The sequence below is a fragment of the Eutrigla gurnardus genome, assembly GCF_963514095.1.
Source record: "Eutrigla gurnardus genome assembly, chromosome: 18".
Classification (NCBI taxonomy): domain Eukaryota; kingdom Metazoa; phylum Chordata; class Actinopteri; order Perciformes; family Triglidae; genus Eutrigla; species Eutrigla gurnardus.
This window is the reverse complement of record NC_139929.1, coordinates 3,846,301-3,864,968: the sequence shown is the minus strand read 5'-3', so window position 1 is coordinate 3,864,968 and position 18,668 is coordinate 3,846,301. Positions and strand designations below refer to the sequence as shown.

The 18,668-nt window shown below is 41.6% G+C and overlaps 1 protein-coding gene and 2 long non-coding RNA genes across 5 annotated transcripts; 1 reads left to right on the top strand and 2 right to left on the bottom strand.

Annotated features, from left to right (window-relative positions):
- Nucleotides 1-137: 137 nt before the first annotated feature.
- Nucleotides 138-3,023, bottom strand: LOC311029266. Its single transcript, XR_014598864.1, has 3 exons — nt 2,323-3,023; nt 2,138-2,239; nt 138-1,081 (listed from the first exon to the last, which is right to left on the bottom strand). It is a non-coding gene; the product is annotated as an uncharacterized lncRNA (long non-coding RNA).
- Nucleotides 3,024-5,100: 2,077 nt separating this feature from the next.
- LOC311029258 (interferon-induced very large GTPase 1-like) lies at nt 5,101-13,845 on the top strand. 2 transcript variants are annotated; one of them, XM_084034324.1, is made up of 5 exons: nt 5,101-5,191; nt 7,206-7,246; nt 7,496-7,585; nt 7,701-7,735; nt 8,298-13,845. In XM_084034324.1, coding segments are annotated over exons 2-5 (4,923 nt in total). In that variant the 5' UTR covers nt 5,101-5,191; nt 7,206-7,245; the 3' UTR covers nt 13,095-13,845. The 2 variants fall into 2 exon arrangements, with proteins under 2 accessions (XP_083890450.1, XP_083890449.1); XM_084034323.1 differs by having other exon boundaries at nt 7,701-7,750.
- A 144-nt stretch (nt 13,846-13,989) lies between these two features.
- Nucleotides 13,990-18,578, bottom strand: LOC311029265. Of its 2 annotated transcripts, XR_014598862.1 has the most exons (4): nt 18,425-18,578; nt 16,180-16,419; nt 15,995-16,096; nt 13,990-14,934 (listed from the first exon to the last, which is right to left on the bottom strand). It is a non-coding gene; the product is annotated as an uncharacterized lncRNA (long non-coding RNA). The 2 variants fall into 2 exon arrangements; XR_014598863.1 differs by lacking the exon at nt 18,425-18,578 and having other exon boundaries at nt 16,180-17,435.
- Between the last annotated feature and the right edge of the window lie 90 nt (nt 18,579-18,668).

Genomic DNA, 18,668 nt, shown 5'->3' with positions numbered 1-18,668 from the left:
AAGACCAGGTTTCTCAATGTTCACAAGCGACGGCCGTGGCCACAAGCAATACCACTACGAGTAATTAATTTCATGGTATCGTTAGATCCTGTACATATCAGAAAACGTGCTATATTTGTTCCATTTCCTGGGATAAAGGAAGCCTTGCACAGAGATTTGGTAAATGTTACATTGAATTAGGGAGTTGTATTCTGTCTGCCGGTGGCAGGTGGAGCCATGTGGCCATAAACAAGCATCCAGTACTGAAATTTGCTATTGAGGTGAAAACATATAAGACTGTCTTCAGTGGCCGACGGTATCCATGACAACACACTGTCCACTGGACCTTTATTCTGAAGTAAATGCACAGATAGTCATTTTAAATACCCCAAAATGATAAGGGAATAATTGCAGTATGCCGATTTTTTGCTCATAAGGTGATTTTTATGAAACAAATACAAAGAATTTGACTCCGGATTGTTGTCGCTCTATGTTAAACATACACAGAAATACAACTAAAACAAGGATAGCAAACTGAATAAAGGTAAACAACTACTATGAACAGATATTAATATAAGTATATATACAAGCACAGGACGATGACATTGTAAACAGTCTGACATGCAATGGAGTGCAAAGGATGCTAGAATAATAAATATGAACTTACAATTCAACAGGTTGGTATGGGTGCACTATAAATATTTGTTCATCTTAACAGACAGCATGCGAGAAGAAAATGTTCCTAGAAACTGTCCTGGGATCTGCTGGTTAGGATAACATGGTGATGCTCGCCTGAAGGGGAAACAATAGCATCACCCATTTCAGGCCATTTCACACAATGATGGACTAATTCCTATTATTAACACCAGAGGGAGCCAAAGCCAAAGGTTATTCAAACTTGAAGTGATGAGAGTAAAAATGTATTTTATTCCTGGACATATAAGGCAGAGTACTGTATGTACACACACACACACATATTATAATATTACCATACACAATATAAACAAAAGAGGAAGAACAGTTTAGTATCAGAACAGGTGAGTGTTGGCTGTCGGTCGGGCTGTGCATGTGGCCGTCTTATCATCTTTAGGCAGTGGATGTCCTTTAAAAAGAATATCACAATTATTATTTATTACAAATCAACTGTCAAAGACTGACAACATTACAACGTTGGCAGCATTTTATGCAGTGTCACACATGTACAACAGTTTTCTATGTCACCTATTGTGGGAGCCAAGTGTTTTAGAACATTTGTGTTGGTGGACAAAGCTACGTTTTCATCTGGCCGAGCCATGTCTTGTGTTGCTGAACAGTGAGGATCTTCTACCTTCAGGGATGTTCTAATGGGTCTTTACCCATGAAGTTGACATAACACTAGCTTCAACCGGAGAGCACAATATTATAAATTGAACCTGAGTATTATACAAACACACAGGTGAGGCTTTCATTTTTTACCTTAAATTGCATCTTGCAGCAGCTATATGTTAATTAACCCATATGTTTCTGTCTTTCTGTCCTGTCAGCTGACCAACTCTGTCATGTGTCTTTTCTTAATCTCGGAAGAATGCAAGCATATTCTTCCTCCTCCGAGACACCGGTTCTGTAACCGAGTAGGTGTAGTAAATCCTGGTTTGTGTAATCTGAACTCACAATGTGAGAAGGTAAATGGCCTCATTTATAAAGCGCTTTTGTCCAAAGTGCTTTACAGCAATGACTGACATTCACCCATTCACTCACACATTCACACACCGACGGCGGAGTCAACCACGCAGGGCGACAGCCAGCTCGTCAGGAGCAATTACGGTGAGGTGTCTTGCTCAGGGACACCAGGCACTCAGCTAGGAGGAGCCGGGGATCGAACCAGCAACTTTCTTAAAATTCATTTGTATCCGTTTCTTTCAGCCAAGACAACGTCTGTCTTTAGAAGCGACCTTGTTTGTCTAACTCTGATGGAGAATTGACTGAGCGTTGCGGTGACATTCCCTCAAAGTTCACAGAAAGAATTAATATCATATTATTATATTCAACCTATATTATATATATATATATATATATATATATATATATATATATATATATATATATATATAATATAGGTTGAATATAATAATATAATATTAATTCAACCTGTATATTTTTTCTTACAAATATCCTTTACCTTGATGAGGAACTTGTATCCATTCACTGTCTGTTTCTTGTATTTAACTGCTTTGAAGTCTGCATACTTATTGTTGGCCTGTTCCTCCACCTGGCGCTTCAGCTGCATATGAATGAAGTAAAATGTGATGCATGCACCGCACGGACCGAAGATGCAGACCGGAAGAAATGAAGAATGAAGCTCACCTCATCACAGATCTTCTGAGTCTCCTCAGTGGCGTCCGACATGTTGCTCCATCCTCCCAAACAGATCGTTTCCATCGTGTGCGTTGAAGTGAACGGAGGAGTCAACTGTCTGCTTGTAGGCGTCTCCGGTGTTTCAGCTTTAATAGCCTACGAAGCAACCCACCCCTGGATACATCTGCCAGGTGGCTCATGTGGGTGGAGCGTCTATCCTTTTGTTCCACCTTGAATCTTTCCCCAATTCTATATAACACAATTCAAAGATCATAAGTGTGTTGATTCCACAGGATGCACATCTAAGCAGGGCAGCAATCTCATCCAGACAGGGTTTAGTCAATCTCACACACGCTTTAAACAATCTCCAGGTGTCTTTTAGGCGTTCATTGTCCATGTAATTAAAAACTGCAACATGTATTGAGGTTCAGAAATCTGTTAATGTGAACATCAAACAGGAAAAGCAACACAAGACATCATTTCCTGTTGCTTTCAGATATCCCTGCTCTAAATAAAGCTTTCACATTCCTCCTTCAACATAAACAGGACTTCAGAACATAAACAGGCCTTCAGTTGGTGTTGTTGTACTTCCAAGATCGGGACACTCCCCACTCATTCTGTAATCTCAGAGGTATGCACTCTCCTCCTCCAGGGCACTGAACAACAGGGCACTGAACAAAATGTACAGGGGAGGCAGCAGGACATAAACCACATTAATAATCAACCTTTATAACTCTATACACTACTTGGGTTTTTTATTATGTGGGACGCATAAAACCAACTGGCCTATGTTTAACGACTTACCCTGGTGGCATAGCATAACCAGGATCCATGGGCATAGCGGACGCGGGGTACGACGGAGACGTGTCCACCGCACTTCCCATATCTGTGCCCTGAACATGTGGAATCGCGTTTTACTGAGCCGCCTTTGAACGCATCATGAGTAGGCGGAGCCAGGCGGCAAACACCGCTGTCGTGTTGTGATTTCAATCACTCAGATTCTTGTTCACCATTTTCAGCAAACCAGCAGCCAAGAGGCAAAAAAACTTTACTGTGTTTGTTCCAAACAAACCATGTAAGTTGAGTATTGCTGTCGCATGTAGATAATGTTTAGCTAAACGATGACTAATTAATACATGTCAATATATCAAGGCTAGCTGTTAAGCTAGTTAACAATTGTTAGCTGTTAGCTATGTTGAATGCTTGCTAGGTGCAGAGGTGGTAGACAGTTACTCCTTTACATTTACTTGAGTAACTTTTTGGATAAATTGTACTCCTTAAGAGTTGTTTTACTGCAAAATACTTTTTACTTTTACTTGAGCAATATTATTCTAACGTAACAATACTTGACTACAATCTATGGCTACTCTACTACCTAGACATAAACCCACTCCTCCTTAATTTCTGCACAGAACTTGTACTCACTATTGTTTTGCACATATTTTTAAAGTCGTTATATAATAGAAAGAGCAGGTCAGGGAGGAGGAAGTGGACCAGAGGCCAGCAGCAGCAGGAATGAACAGGGGGGGGTCTTCACAGCAGGTGAGGGGACATTTTATTTGAGGTTAAATTCTACAACAATTTCACTACTACTAGTGTATTCCTAATTCTATCTCAAAATGTTGCTTTCCACATATTTTTTCATCTTTATTGCCACGATAGAAAGAGCAGGGTGAGAGAGGAGACAGTGGACCAGAGGCCAGCAAGGATGATCATGCAGGGTCACAGATGAGAAGAGAATATAACTAACTGAAAAAAAATAGCATAAAAATGACTTTTGCGATTAATTTCCACAGCTATGAGGTACAATTGAATGCGAGAGGATGATAAATCACTCAATAGACCTCTGAACAATGTGTCCCCCTCACTTCTGAAATGATCGGCAGGATCGGATACATACAGCTCATTAAAGTTAAATTAATGTCGTGCTACATGTGCTTCTAGCTTCATAGCCAGTTGTTTGTAGGTGAGAATAAAAAGTGATGAACAGCCAATTTATTCATTATTACAGCTTCCTTCACAGCGGCCCTGTGGGTCTCATGTCTGCTCATTATGTCGAAAAAAGTTAAACTACACATTTTGGTCAATTTGGTTGATACTTTTATACTAATTTGACTTTACTTATGTGTAAAGGACTTCACATCTACAGGCCCTTTATCTATTCATGAGCACATGATTCTTTCTTTCGTTCCTGACTCTCATGGAGCAGCTGCAGCTCTACACTTTCCTGGGGGGTTAATCAAGTATTCTGATTCTGATCCATGACGAAAACCACATTGTGTTTTTGTAAAGTGCTAGAGTTCAACAAAAATAAATCTCATATTTTTAGGAAAAGGCTCTAAAAACCCAGAATCATCGGCCTAACATCCCTTTCTGTAGTGCTCGTACTGTAGCACTTAATTATGAGCATACTGTAGGTCGCTGCAATAAAAGACTAATTCATTGATTTAATCTCAAGCTTCTGGTTTTACTTTCATGTGAAGCAGTTTTAATTGAAACTGAAAGACTGAAACAAAGAACAAACCTCTTCCTGTCTCAGGCTCTGTGTGGGGAAACAAACTGCTGAAGCTCTGCAAGTGAACGCGTTGACCTGGTTTTCTCTAAGTCACGTGGTTTACTGGAACTCGAGCTCTTTACTTTCACTTTCCATCGTTTCGTCACTGATTTACAAGCAATGCGCGCGCATTGAGGTCCTCGGCTTGCTGTGATTGGCCGGCTTGACCTATCCACATCGCTGCAGAGCTGATGTGGGAGGGGCTTAGTGAGGGGCAGTCCCGGTATTCAACAGACTGCTGTGGTCTGTATAAAGAGGTCGGAGGACGAGGAGACGTTCTGGAAGCCCGCAGCTTCACAGAGCAGACAGCAACAAGCAGACACGGTGAGTAAAACTGATTTTCTTTTTCTGTGTGCACGTTTTAAATCTGAGCATGCGCAGCTGACCTTCACAGTTTGGTATTGTCATGCTTCTCGATGAGTCTTTTACTGCTCTGACTCTTATGCACACAACCCCTTATACAAATGATATGCATCATCCTGCAACTGTCAAGTCTCTTAACCCTCGTGTTGTCCTCCCGATTGCCATGCACCTGTTGTCCTCTGGGGTCAAAATTGACCCGGTCTGGTTTGACTGTTATTTAAAGAATATAAAGTGGAAACTTCACCCAATTCTGTGTTACACCTTTAATGCCAACTTCATTCCAACGCAATAACACAAGCAGGGTCTCAAGACCCTCCTGTCAAAGGCTGCGCCCCCCCCCTCCCCTCGAAATATTTATGGATTAAAAACTATAACAAATATAGAACAAATTAAGACACTGAGACATTAACAATCAATCATCTGAAGGAATATTGTTTATAACGTTCCTATGGTGATTGTTTTTTTGTTTTTTTTCCTGTGACGTGCGATTTGATTGGCTGGTTTGCACGCAGACGGCAGGCTGAATTTGACGTTCACGTTAGCGGTGGTTGATGCATAGCGGCTAGTTAGCGATTGTGTCAACAGAGCGAAATGGACCGATTTATGAAAGTCAAAAAGCGAATAAGAGTGGACGATGGTGGTGGTGTTTTACGGACACAGGAGTGATGACGGACTTGGAGGATGAGGATGAAAGCGAAGATGACGAAGGGGCGGTAGTAGGTGAGGAGAACAGAAAGGAGGAGGAGGCGACGAAGACAGGAGTGGGGAGTGAGTGAGGAGGAGGAGAAGAAGGGAGGAAGAGGAAAGGAAGACAGGAGTGGAGAGTGAGGAGGAGGAGTTTAGAGGAGAGGAAGACAGTGGAGAGTGAGTGAGGAGGAGAAGAAGGGAGGAAGACAGGAGTGGAGAGTGAGTGAGGAGGAGGTGCCTCTCTGTGTGTGTGTGTGTGTGTGCGTGCGTGCGTGCGTGCGTGTGTGTGTGTGTGTTTGTTTGTGTGCGCGCGCATGTGTACGTGTGTGTGTGTGTGTGCCATGAGGAGGGGGTGTGTTCATCTGTTGGAAAGCAGTATGATGTGACAATTTGCCCCATTGCACTACTTTGTGCTTCGGGGTCTTTTTGACCCCAGAGGACAACAGAAGTTATTCAATTCAATAAAACAACCATATTTCAATCAAATTATTTCTAATTTATTTTAATAATGAAGAGCATAGTATCGAAAAAACCCCATTATTTTCAGACCATTTGATGAACAAAAAACCTATTTTGACAGCAAAAGATTTCATTTGGGGTGACCCCAGGACAACACGAGGGTTAAAGGCACAGCACAACCAATATCAAATCACATAACATAATGACAACCAGCAGAGATCCAGTGAAGTGTATATAAATTCATATAACCCCACATGTAAAAGGAAAGCCTATTTTGCCTTTGTGGGGGGGGGGGCAACATAAGATCCAGCTGTGCAAGTAACTTGTGTTCAATGTTGACAGGATGCGGTTGATGATGTTTGAGTGTGACCTTTTAAGGCTCATTGCTTTCCTCTACGTCACTTGGTTTAATGTAAATAGAGCTCCAGACCATGTGTCACCTTGTCTTATGGTATTCCATAAGTCTTTTGCTGCTCTGATTTGTATGAATGTGAAAGACGTTCGTCTTTCTGTACTCGTGAGGACCATTGTTGACATAACCTATTACCTAAACCTGAAGCCTATCCTTAACCACCGTGGTAAAAATTCAAACAGCACACTCTCCAGAACAATACCCTTAACTTAAAACCTTTGCACACCTACAATCACATCAACTACATATAACCCGACATGCAAAAAGGAAAATGTCTAAATAGGTTTTTAGTAAAACCCTGCTTCCCTGATAATATAATTTGCAGAAATAAATATAATTCAACACAAATATAATTAATTTATGGCAAGCTAATCGAGTGTTATTTTAAAAACTCATCACATTTTTTTCTCTCATTAGGTTGCAGTAGAAGAGACTGAGCATCTGAAATCAAGATGAAAGTAAGATCCTTTTATAATCATCATTGTAGAACTGTGTTTCCTAAAACTGCCTATAATTAGCTGAAGATTAGAACGGGGAATATTGTTTTACCCTGCCTGTATTTTTTAATTCCTTTACTTTGTGATGCATGTTGGTGCTGTTTTCTTGGCTTAGTTATGACTGGGAATAATACTTTGGTCTCAAATGCTGTAACCAGGCGAACTATTGTACAATTTATATTAAAAAAATGTTTTCTTTGTGGGATCCAGTGATTGAACCTGAACCCTCTGAGAAAACTGATCACAACACAGGAGGAGAGTCCGAAATCAAGTCTGTATCATCGACAACCAAGAAGAAAGGTAACATTTTAATGAAAACTTGAAGTGCACAATTACCAAAAAAATTAACAATATACAAGTTTGCAAAAAACATCAGAAAATATATTGGTTGATCTGGTTCATTGTTGTCCTACAGATACCTTAGATATGGATATGGACGTGGATATGGACGTGGATATGTATCAGGTAAGGAAGTCCATTTACTTTGTGCTAGGCTTGGGCCGGTTTAAACATTTTGAAACCGGTATGATATTCAGCCAAACACCGGACCAGACCGCATTACCGACCTTAACCACTAGATGCACTTGTCACAGCAGCCCCTCCTGAGTGAAACATTTGGCCTTTTTATGCAGAAGATTCTGCCATAATTACGGAGAGTCAAAAATATTTGATGTCTGTCATGCCGGCCTTGGCTCGCCCGGGAGTATGGCTACCACACTTTGCACACCAGCCACCTCAGAAACTCACGGCGGCTCCGTTAGTCCGTTTATAAATAAACACAATATTATGTTAATAACTTGTCATTATTGCTGCTTATTACTATTGCAATACAATTTGGATTTAGTGTTGTGGCAAGGGTTTTTCATTTTCCAGAACGTATCATAAAGACAAATGCCAATTCAACCCTGTACAGCGAACCGGACCGGTGAAACAGCCCAACTCTACTTCATATCCCACTGAATGACAATATCATTTTTTAACATACTGTACATGTTACTTTACTTATTTGCAGGAGTCGGAGGAGATCAACAAGAAGAAACAATATCAAAGAGACATTGAAACTCTACTTTGCCGACTTCAGCTTCAAGACAAACGTTTGACACCAGCAGATTTTCTTAGAGTCGGTCCTCCTGTGAAACAGGAGCATGACACTGAGAAATATCTTGCTAATACTTTCCTTCAGAGATTGATGATGTTAGACTACAGAGCCAGATATATTCCTGTCAAACAAGACGAAGTGAGCATATCAGAGTCTGCTGAAGAGTTTGATGATGAATTCGATGCTCTTTTTAGCAACAACGCAAACTCTGATGACGCGAAACTCAAGAGTCACGTGCATCCGATGGATGTTCAAATGGCAGTATTTCACTGCTCCGACAGCTTCTTAAAGCAGAACATGATCACAAAACTGTCACAGTGTCAGTACGCCTTACCGCTGCTCGTTCCTGACCCGGTCACAATGGACATCGACTGTCCTCTGTGGACATTCAGACAAATAAGAAAAACATGGAAAATTACTCAGATCAAAGATAAGTCCAGCGTTGTCACCATGAAGAGTATGCCCATCTGCAAAGCCGAGACACCCATGGTGTCATTTCTCCGCCTGGGTTCACTCCCCCTGTCCAAATCTCAGCTGATGAATGCTTTGATCAACGACCGCCACAGCACCTTCTTCCACAGAAACTGTGCAGGTAGCACCAAGTCTCGCCATCTGATGGACGGTGTGGCAGAGATCGCCTGGTACTTCCCTGCCGGAAAACCCAACGACGCCTTCACCAACTGCATAGCCTTCTGCAATCTTCATGGCAACGCTCTGTCGATTGTAAAACAGCGCGACATTCTGACCGACAAGTCCTCAATCAATGTTGTACTCGTGCCAACTCTGGAAAAAGGTGGCAGTAGCACTGCAATTATCTCGGCCCTTTACAAGTCTCCGAAGCCCCTTGTTATTCTCATCGCTGACAATGATTGTGGTGCCACTCAGATGAAAGAGGGGAAATATAAGATGGGTCTGAAGGACAGAAGTCAGTCAGATGTTTCTGAAGAACTGAAAAAAATCATTGGAAAGGTTTTGTCCGGACCACATGCATCCTTCCAGCTTGAAACCATGGCCAAGGTCCCTGGAATCAAAGTGGACGAAGACGACAAGGTCTGCCAAAAAGGAAAAGCTGCTGCAATGAGAGTTGTGAGCTTGCTTGATGGGATGGATGTCTCGAAGATCAAAGATAAGTTTCTCCCTTGCCAGGGCCAACTGTGGTATGATTGGTGCAAAATAAACAAAGAACTGTATAACCTGAAAGGAAACATTGAGAAGGTGAAATGTCAAAAGCAACAGGAATTGATGCAAATACGACAAAAACAACACACTGCTGCCGGTAGTAAACCGATGCAGTTGTTCACTGAATGCCTCTCGTCTTTGCCATGGTCAGACAAAGCATATTTTCTGAAATGGACTCAGATCTTAATAGATGCCCTCTCCACGGACGACCTGTCTTCAATCCTCCAAAGATACGATGAAAAGTGGGCTGAGGTCTTGGATATGAAGAAGAAGCACGACAAATCCAATCTGCTGAAAAGGAAGCAAACTGAGCTTGATCAAATATCCACAAAACTGCAGTCGGCAACATTTGGCTTGGAGCACATCTTTCGAGAAATGGGACAGATCTATGAAGCCCACGCATCTTTGGAGAAACAACCAAGTAGTCTGCAGACCGACTGGTCCAGATACCCAGAGCTGGCTGCAGAGCTGATGATATCGGGACACCCAATGGAGCTGATGGATGGCGATGCAGGTCACGTGCCTTTAACATGGATCTCTAGACTTTTAGATGAAGTCATAAAGAAACTGGGTGACAAGAGGCTTTTTGTCATGTCAGTGTTGGGCGTACAAAGCAGTGGTAAATCAACCATGCTGAATGCCATGTTTGGACTACAGTTTGCAGTGAGTGCTGGCAGGTGCACCAAGGGTGCCTTCATGCAGCTGGTCAAGGTGTCAGAGGAGATCAGGAAAGACTTTAATTTTGACTACATTCTGGTGGTGGACACCGAAGGACTGCGTGCTCTCGAGTTAGAAGGCAATGTCACTCTTCACCACGACAATGAGCTGGCAACATTTGTTGTTGGTCTGGGAAACATGACACTGATCAACATCTTTGGGGAGAACCCAGCCGAGATGCAAGACGTGCTGCAGATTGTCGTTCAGGCTTTCATGAGGATGAAGAAAATCAAACTGGCTCCAAGTTGTGTGTTTGTTCACCAGAATGTTACAGACATTTCGGCTGCGGAGAAAAACATGGATGGAAAGAGACGACTGCAAGAAAAACTGGACAAGATGGCCCAACTAGCAGCCAAGGAGGAAGTATGTGATGCAGAGTGCTTCAGTGACGTCATTGCATTTGACGTGCAGAAAGATGTAAAATACTTTGCCCAACTATGGGAGGGCAGTCCGCCTATGGCCCCTCCAAATCCAGGTTATAGTGAGAGTGTCCAAGAGCTGAAGACCATCATCCTCTCTAAAGCCTCACAGTCTGCTGGGATTACTCTCACACAGTTCAAAAGCAAAATTGAGGACCTGTGGAATGCCCTGATGAATGAACACTTTGTCTTCAGTTTCAAAAACACACTTGAAATTGCAGTGTACAGAAAACTTGAGGTCCAGTATGGGAACTGGACCTGGACCCTGAGGAGTGAGATGTTGAACATTGAGAACGGGCTTCATACCAAAATTGAAAATGGCTCAATTGACAAGGTCGAGCTGAGTTACCTTCAAACCGAAATAAACCCAACCTACGGAGGAATCCAAAAGAAAATGACGTCATATTTTGATGACGACAGGGACAAGGAAATGTTGGTTCAGTGGCGAGGCGTATTTGAAAGCAAAATCAAGGAGTTTCTGGCTGAACAAGTGAAGAGAGTTAAAAGAAAACTGGATGAAGTCATTCAGCAGAAGAGTGCTTGCAAAAAGCTTGATGACATGAAGGCAGACTTTGAGAAGAAGCTGATCCAAAAGAGCAAAGAGCTCGCTCTTCAGTTACAGGACAAGGCGAAAGATGAAGAGGAACTTAAAAAGCAGTTCAACCATGTTTGGAGTCACTGGGTGTATGAGCTCACTGGGAACACTAAACCTATCGCGGACATCAACTATGAAGAAGATCAGTCAACTGTCCTTCAGGAGCTCGGTATTGAATGGTCTCTGATACATGAATCCAAAAGCAGTGGCAGATACAAGAGAATATCAGACATCGGTGACTACACCCACTATATCTCTCTCTCCAAGGACCGAGATCCTAGCAACACAGGAAAGGACACAAGGGGACAGAAAAAAAGTTCTAGCACTGTAGATAAAGTCTGTAATTATGTTTCAGAAACTACTACAAAAATCGGATACCAAATGAAGGGCTATTTTGACTATGAAGAACAGCAACTGATCAGATCCCTCATTGACTTTGTCGAAATCGAGTCCCTTAAGGCAATTAAGAAAAGACCTGTCGCCACAAGAGGCTACAGTCCAGCTTACTTGCAAGAAGTGGCCCAGATGGTCAAACGAAAGGTCTCTGATTTTGAATCACAGGGGAAATACGCTCTGAAGAAGGAGTTTACAGTTGATCTCTTGCTGTATGTGTTTCACAGAGCAGGGGGATGGCTTTCAGAGTCGCACAAAAAGTTCAAATCGAACAATGATGCCCACATTTATGTGGAAAGCAAGAAAATGCTATTCTGTAACATTTTCATCAGCCTCTGCAAAGGGAACTCGTCTGCTGTTGTGCTCGGGGAAATGATCTGTGACAAACTGCAGAGTTCCATCGAGGAGGCCGCCTGTAACAAGACCGCCAAGGATCTCGCAGATACGATGCAGTGCAATTACCCACCGTTCAGTGGGAACAGACTGAACTTGGAGAAACACGTGTTGAGGTCACTCGCAGAGAAAGAGGACTTTCATGGCTTCATCAACTACATCCGACACCCAAGGGGCCAAGTAGAGACTTTTATAAGAGAGGAGGTACAGCAATACGTCTTCAAAGAACACAGAGCTGAAGCGCTTGATGTACTCAATAAAAATGCTGCGGACATCAATATGCTTCTGTGTCAAGCTTTATTTACCGCAACGAAGAAAGTCCAAGAGGAAAAGGAAACGGAGGTAGTCAAAAGAGACTACCTAGGCATGTGGGTGGAGGAATTCTCCAGTTTGCTAGAAGACAAGCTAACATTCGACACAACTTGTTGTGCAGACTTCGGTGACATCGAGCATTTTGACTTTCTTAAAGACGAGGTAGAGAAAGGCCTCAGGACTGTCATCGTGAACGTGAGCCGCCTCCCACTGGAAAAAATAAAGGAATACAGGATGAAGGCGGATGAAATACTCATCGAGCACCTGTGTAGCTGCTGCTGGGTGACTTGTCCGTTCTGTGCAGCTGTTTGTACCAACACAGTGGCAGATCATGATGGGGACCACAGTGTGCCTTTTCATCGATCCGTTGCAGTCAATGGTATGCACGTAAAAAACTCAGTGGAACTGGCTATCGAGTTCTGTACGACAAGTGTTGCAAGTGATGGGAGTTTTTACCCTGGAGATTCAGAAGTGCTCATTCCCTATAAAGAGTACCGAACTGCTGGCCCTAATTTTGCTCGCTGGGGGATTACCGCCGATGCATCGAAACTGGCATACTGGAAGTGGTTTGTGTGTCGATTTGAGAAGGACCTGGAAAACCACTATGGATTAAAATTCCAGAATAATGGTGACATTCCCAGCGATTGGAGAAACCACAGTAAGGGAGAAGCCATTGAAAGTTTGGAGGTGATGTTCAAGTGAACACAAACACAACCGTTGTTCATTAATCAGATAGACCGGCACACAGAAATGTGATTACTTTATTCAAAATGACTTGTTAAAAACAAAAGAGTTGCACGACAGCACGTATAATTAATTTCTAAAAAATCTAAAAGAAATCAAGTCAAAAAAGTAGTTTCCCATGTGTATTTTTGTGTATTCTTGTTTTGAATATTATGTTAAGATGCTCATGTGCTTGTAGCTGCCAAAACATAATGAAGGACATGCATAATGCAGTATAACCTGCCTGTGACTGTGTGAAACTGTAAACACCTACACAAGTATTAGGCTTCTGTTTGTAACAAAGGATGATATTCAAGTACAAGTTGCAATGTAACTAATTTGTCTTCATGGGTCTTATGTACGTCTCAGCCAGGCGTACGTAGAGGCTCTTGTTGTCGATCGATATGTAATCCTTAGGAATAAGAGACAAAAACAGATATTGTATTTGAATAGTGAATTGCTCTTCATTTCACCCACCATGAAATTATGTTAATGTTAAGACGATTTTTCTTTTGAAGGATTCTTTGTGTTTCTGTATTCTGTTTTATCTCATTTCCACATATCTGTTGTTGTATCCACATGAGTGTGAATTATTCTTTTTTTATTTAGAAGCTTACTGTGTCCTTACTATTTAGATATCCAAAGGTGATGTAAACAACATGAGTTGTTGAGAAGAAATCTGTTGAGATGCAAAAACCTCTCCTGTCTTAATAAAATGAACTTCTCCATATCTACTGAAAGACCAGGTTTCTCAATGTTCACAAGCGACGGCCATGGCCACAAGCAATACCACTATGAGGAATTAATTTCATGGTATCGTTAGATCCTGTACATATCAGAAAACGTGCTATATTTGTTCCATTTCCTGGGATAAAGGAAGCCTTGCACAGAGATTTGGTAAATGTTACATTGAATTAGGGAGTTGTATTCTGTCTGCCGGTGGCAGGCGGAGCCATGTGGCCATAAACAAGCATCCAGTACTGAAATTTGCTAGCGAGGTGAAAACATATAAGACTGTCTTCAGTGGCCGACGGTATCCATGACAACACACTGTCCACTGGACCTTTATTCTGAAGTAAATGCACAGATAGTCATTTTAAATACCCCAAAATTATAAGGGAATAATTGCAGTATGCCGATTTTTTGCTCATAAGGTGATTTTTATGAAACAAATACAAAGAATTTGATTCCGGATTGTTGTCGCTCTATGTTAAACATACACAGAAATACAACTAAAACAAGGATAGCAAACTGAATAAAGGTAAACAACTACTATGAACAGATATTAATATAAGTATATATACAAGCACAGGACGATGACATTGTAAACAGTCTGACATGCAATGGAGTGCAAAGGATGCTAGAATAATAAATATGAACTTACAATTCAACAGGTTGGTATGGGTACACTATAAATATTTGTTCATCTTAACAGACAGCATGCGAGAAGAAAATGTTCCTAGAGACTGTCCTGGGATCTGCTGGTTAGGATAACGTGGTGATGCTCGCCTGAAGGGGAAACAATAGCGTCACCCATTTCAGGCCATTTCACACAATGATGGACTAATTCCTATTATTAACACCAGAGGGAGCCAAAGCCAAAGGTTATTCAAACTTGAAGTGATGAGAGTAAAAATGTATTTTATTCCTGGACATATAAGGCAGAGTACTGTATGTACACACACACACATATATTATAATATTACCATACACAATATAAACAAAAGAGGAAGAACAGTTTGGTATCAGAACAGGTGAGTGTTGGCTGTCGGTCGGGCTGTGCATGTGGCCGTCTTATCATCTTTAGGCAGTGGATGTCCTTTAAAAAGAATATCACAATTATTATTTATTACAAATCAACTGTCAAAGACTGACAACATTACAACGTTGGCAGCATTTTATGCAGTGTCACACATGTACAACAGTTTTCTATGTCACCTATTGTGGGAGCCAAGTGTTTTAGAACATTTGTGTTGGTGGACAAAGCTACGTTTTCATCTGGCCGAGCCATGTCTTGTGTTGCTGAACAGTGAGGATCTTCTACCTTCAGGGATGTTCTAATGGGTCTTTACCCATGAAGTTGACATAACACTAGCTTCAACCGGAGAGCACAATATTATAAATTGAACCTGAGTATTATACAAACACACAGGTGAGGCTTTCATTTTTTACCTTAAATTGCATCTTGCAGCAGCTATATGTTAATTAACCCATATGTTTCTGTCTTTCTGTCCTGTCAGCTGACCAACTCTGTCATGTGTCTTTTCTTAATCTCGGAAGAATGCAAGCATATTCTTCCTCCTCCGAGACACCGGTTCTGTAACCGAGTAGGTGTAGTAAATCCTGGTTTGTGTAATCTGAACTCACAATGTGAGAAGGTAAATGGCCTCATTTATAAAGCGCTTTTGTCCAAAGTGCTTTACAGCAATGACTGACATTCACCCATTCACTCACACATTCACACACCGACGGCGGAGTCAACCACGCAGGGCGACAGCCAGCTCGTCAGGAGCAATTACGGTGAGGTGTCTTGCTCAGGGACACCAGGCACTCAGCTAGGAGGAGCCGGGGATCGAACCAGCAACTTTCTTAAAATTCATTTGTATCCGTTTCTTTCAGCCAAGACAACGTCTGTCTTTAGAAGCGACCTTGTTTGTCTAACTCTGATGGAGAATTGACTGAGCGTTGCGGTGACATTCCCTCAAAGTTCACAGAAAGAATTAATATCATATTATTATATTCAACCTATATTATATATATATATATATATATATATATATATATATATATATATATATATATATATATATAATATAGGTTGAATATAATAATATAATATTAATTCAACCTGTATATTTTTTCTTACAAATATCCTTTACCTTGATGAGGAACTTGTATCCATTCACTGTCTGTTTCTTGTATTTAACTGCTTTGAAGTCTGCATACTTATTGTTGGCCTGTTCCTCCACCTGGCGCTTCAGCTGCATATGAATGAAGTAAAATGTGATGCATGCACCGCACGGACCGAAGATGCAGACCGGAAGAAATGAAGAATGAAGCTCACCTCATCACAGATCTTCTGAGTCTCCTCAGTGGCGTCCGACATGTTGCTCCATCCTCCCAAACAGATCGTTTCCATCGTGTGCGTTGAAGTGAACGGAGGAGTCAACTGTCTGCTTGTAGGCGTCTCCGGTGTTTCAGCTTTAATAGCCTACGAAGCAACCCACCCCTGGATACATCTGCCAGGTGGCTCATGTGGGTGGAGCGTCTATCCTTTTGTTCCACCTTGAATCTTTCCCCAATTCTATATAACACAATTCAAAGATCATAAGTGTGTTGATTCCACAGGATGCACATCTAAGCAGGGCAGCAATCTCATCCAGACAGGGTTTAGTCAATCTCACACACGCTTTAAACAATCTCCAGGTGTCTTTTAGGCGTTCATTGTCCATGTAATTAAAAACTGCAACATGTATTGAGGTTCAGAAATCTGTTAATGTGAACATCAAACAGGAAAAGCAACACAAGACATCATTTCCTGTTGCTTTCAGATATCCCTGCTCTAAATAAAGCTTTCACATTCCTCCTTCAACATAAACAGGACTTCAGAACATAAACAGGCCTTCAGTTGGTGTTGTTGTACTTCCAAGATCGGGACACTCCCCACTCATTCTGTAATCTCAGAGGTATGCACTCTCCTCCTCCAGGGCACTGAACAACAGGGCACTGAACAAAATGTACAGGGGAGGCAGCAGGACATAAACCACATTAATAATCAACCTTTATAACTCTATACACTACTTGGGTTTTTTATTATGTGGGACGCATAAAACCAACTGGCCTATGTTTAACGACTTACCCTGGTGGCATAGCATAACCAGGAAACATGGGCATAGCGGACGCGGGGTACGACGGAGACGTGTCCACCGCACTTCCCATATCTGTGCCCTGAACATGTGGAATCGCGTTTTACTGAGCCGCCTTTGAACGCATCATGAGTAGGCGGAGCCAGGCGGCAAACACCGCTGTCGTGTTGTGATTTCAATCACTCAGATTCTTGTTCACCATTTTCAGCAAACCAGCAGCCAAGAGGCAAAAAACTTTACTGTGTTTGTTCCAAACAAACCATGTAAGTTGAGTATTGCTGTTGCATGTAGATAATGTTTAGCTAAACGATGACTAATTAATACATGTCAATATATCAAGGCTAGCTGTTAAGCTAGTTAACAATTGTTAGCTGTTAGCTATGTTGAATGCTTGCTAGGTGCAGAGGTGGTAGACAGTTACTAGTTACATTTACTCCTTTACATTTCCTTGAGTAACTTTTTGGATAAATTGTACTCTTTAAGAGTTGTTTTACTGCAAAATACTTTTTACTTTTACTTGAGCAATATTATTCTAACGTAACAATACTCGACTACAATCTATGGCTACTCTACTACCTAGACGTAAACCCACTCCTCCTTAATTTCTGCACAGAACTTGTACTCACTATTGTTTTGCACATATTTTTAAAATCGTTATATAATAGAAAGAGCAGGTCAGGGAGGAGGAAGTGGACCAGAGGCCAGCAGCAGCAGGAATGAACAGGGGGGGGTCTTCACAGCAGGTGAGGAGACATTTTATTTGAGGTTAAATTCTACAACAATTTCACTACTACTAGTGTATTCCTAATTGTATTACAAAATGTTGCTTTCCACATATTTTTTAATCTTTATTGCCACGATAGAAAGAGCAGGGTGAGAGAGGAGGCAGTGAACCAGAGGCCAGCGAGGTACAATTGAATGCGAGAGGATGATAAATCACTCAATAGACCTCTGAACAATGTGTTCACTTCTGAAATGATCGGCAGGATCGGATACATACAGCTCATTAAAGTTAAATTCATGTCGTGCTACTTGTGCTTCTAGCTTCATAGCCAGTTGTTTGTAGGTGAGAATAAAACGTGATGAACAGCCAATTTATTAATTATTACAGCTTCCTTCACAGCGGCCCTGTGGGTCTCATGTCTGCTCATTATGTCGAAAAAAGTTAAACTAAACATTTTGGTCAATTTGGTTGATACTTTTATACTAATTTGACTTTACTTATGTGTAAAGGACTTCACATCTACAGGCCCTTTATCTATTCATGAGCACATGATTCTTTCTTTCGTTCCTGACTCTCATGGAGCAGCTGCAGCTCTACACCTTCCTGAGGGGTTAATCAAGTATTCTGATTCTTATCCAACCACATTGTGTTTTTGTAAAGTGCTAGAGTTCAACAAAAATAAATCTCATATTTTTAGGAAAAGGCTCTAAAAACCAAACCTCTTCCTGTCTCAGGCTCCTTTATGCCTCTGTGTGGGGAAACAAACTGCTGAAGCTCTGCAAGTGAACGCGTTGACCTGGTTTTCTCTAAGTCACGTGGTTTACTGGAACTCGAGCTCTTTACTTTCACTTTCCCTCGTTTCGTCACTGATTTACAAGCAATGCGCGCGCATTGAGGTCCTCGGCTTGCTGTGATTGGCCGGCTTGACCTATCCACATCGCTGCAGAGCTGATGTGGGAGGGG

Bases quoted from the DNA above. Each gene is read 5' to 3' on its own strand.
- LOC311029258 (XM_084034323.1), top strand. The intron at 7,586-7,700 runs GTAACATTTTAA...GTTGTCCTACAG, and splicing joins ATCGACAACCAAGAAGAAAG to ATACCTTAGATATGGATATG. The intron at 7,751-8,297 runs GTAAGGAAGTCC...ACTTATTTGCAG, and splicing joins TGGACGTGGATATGTATCAG to GAGTCGGAGGAGATCAACAA.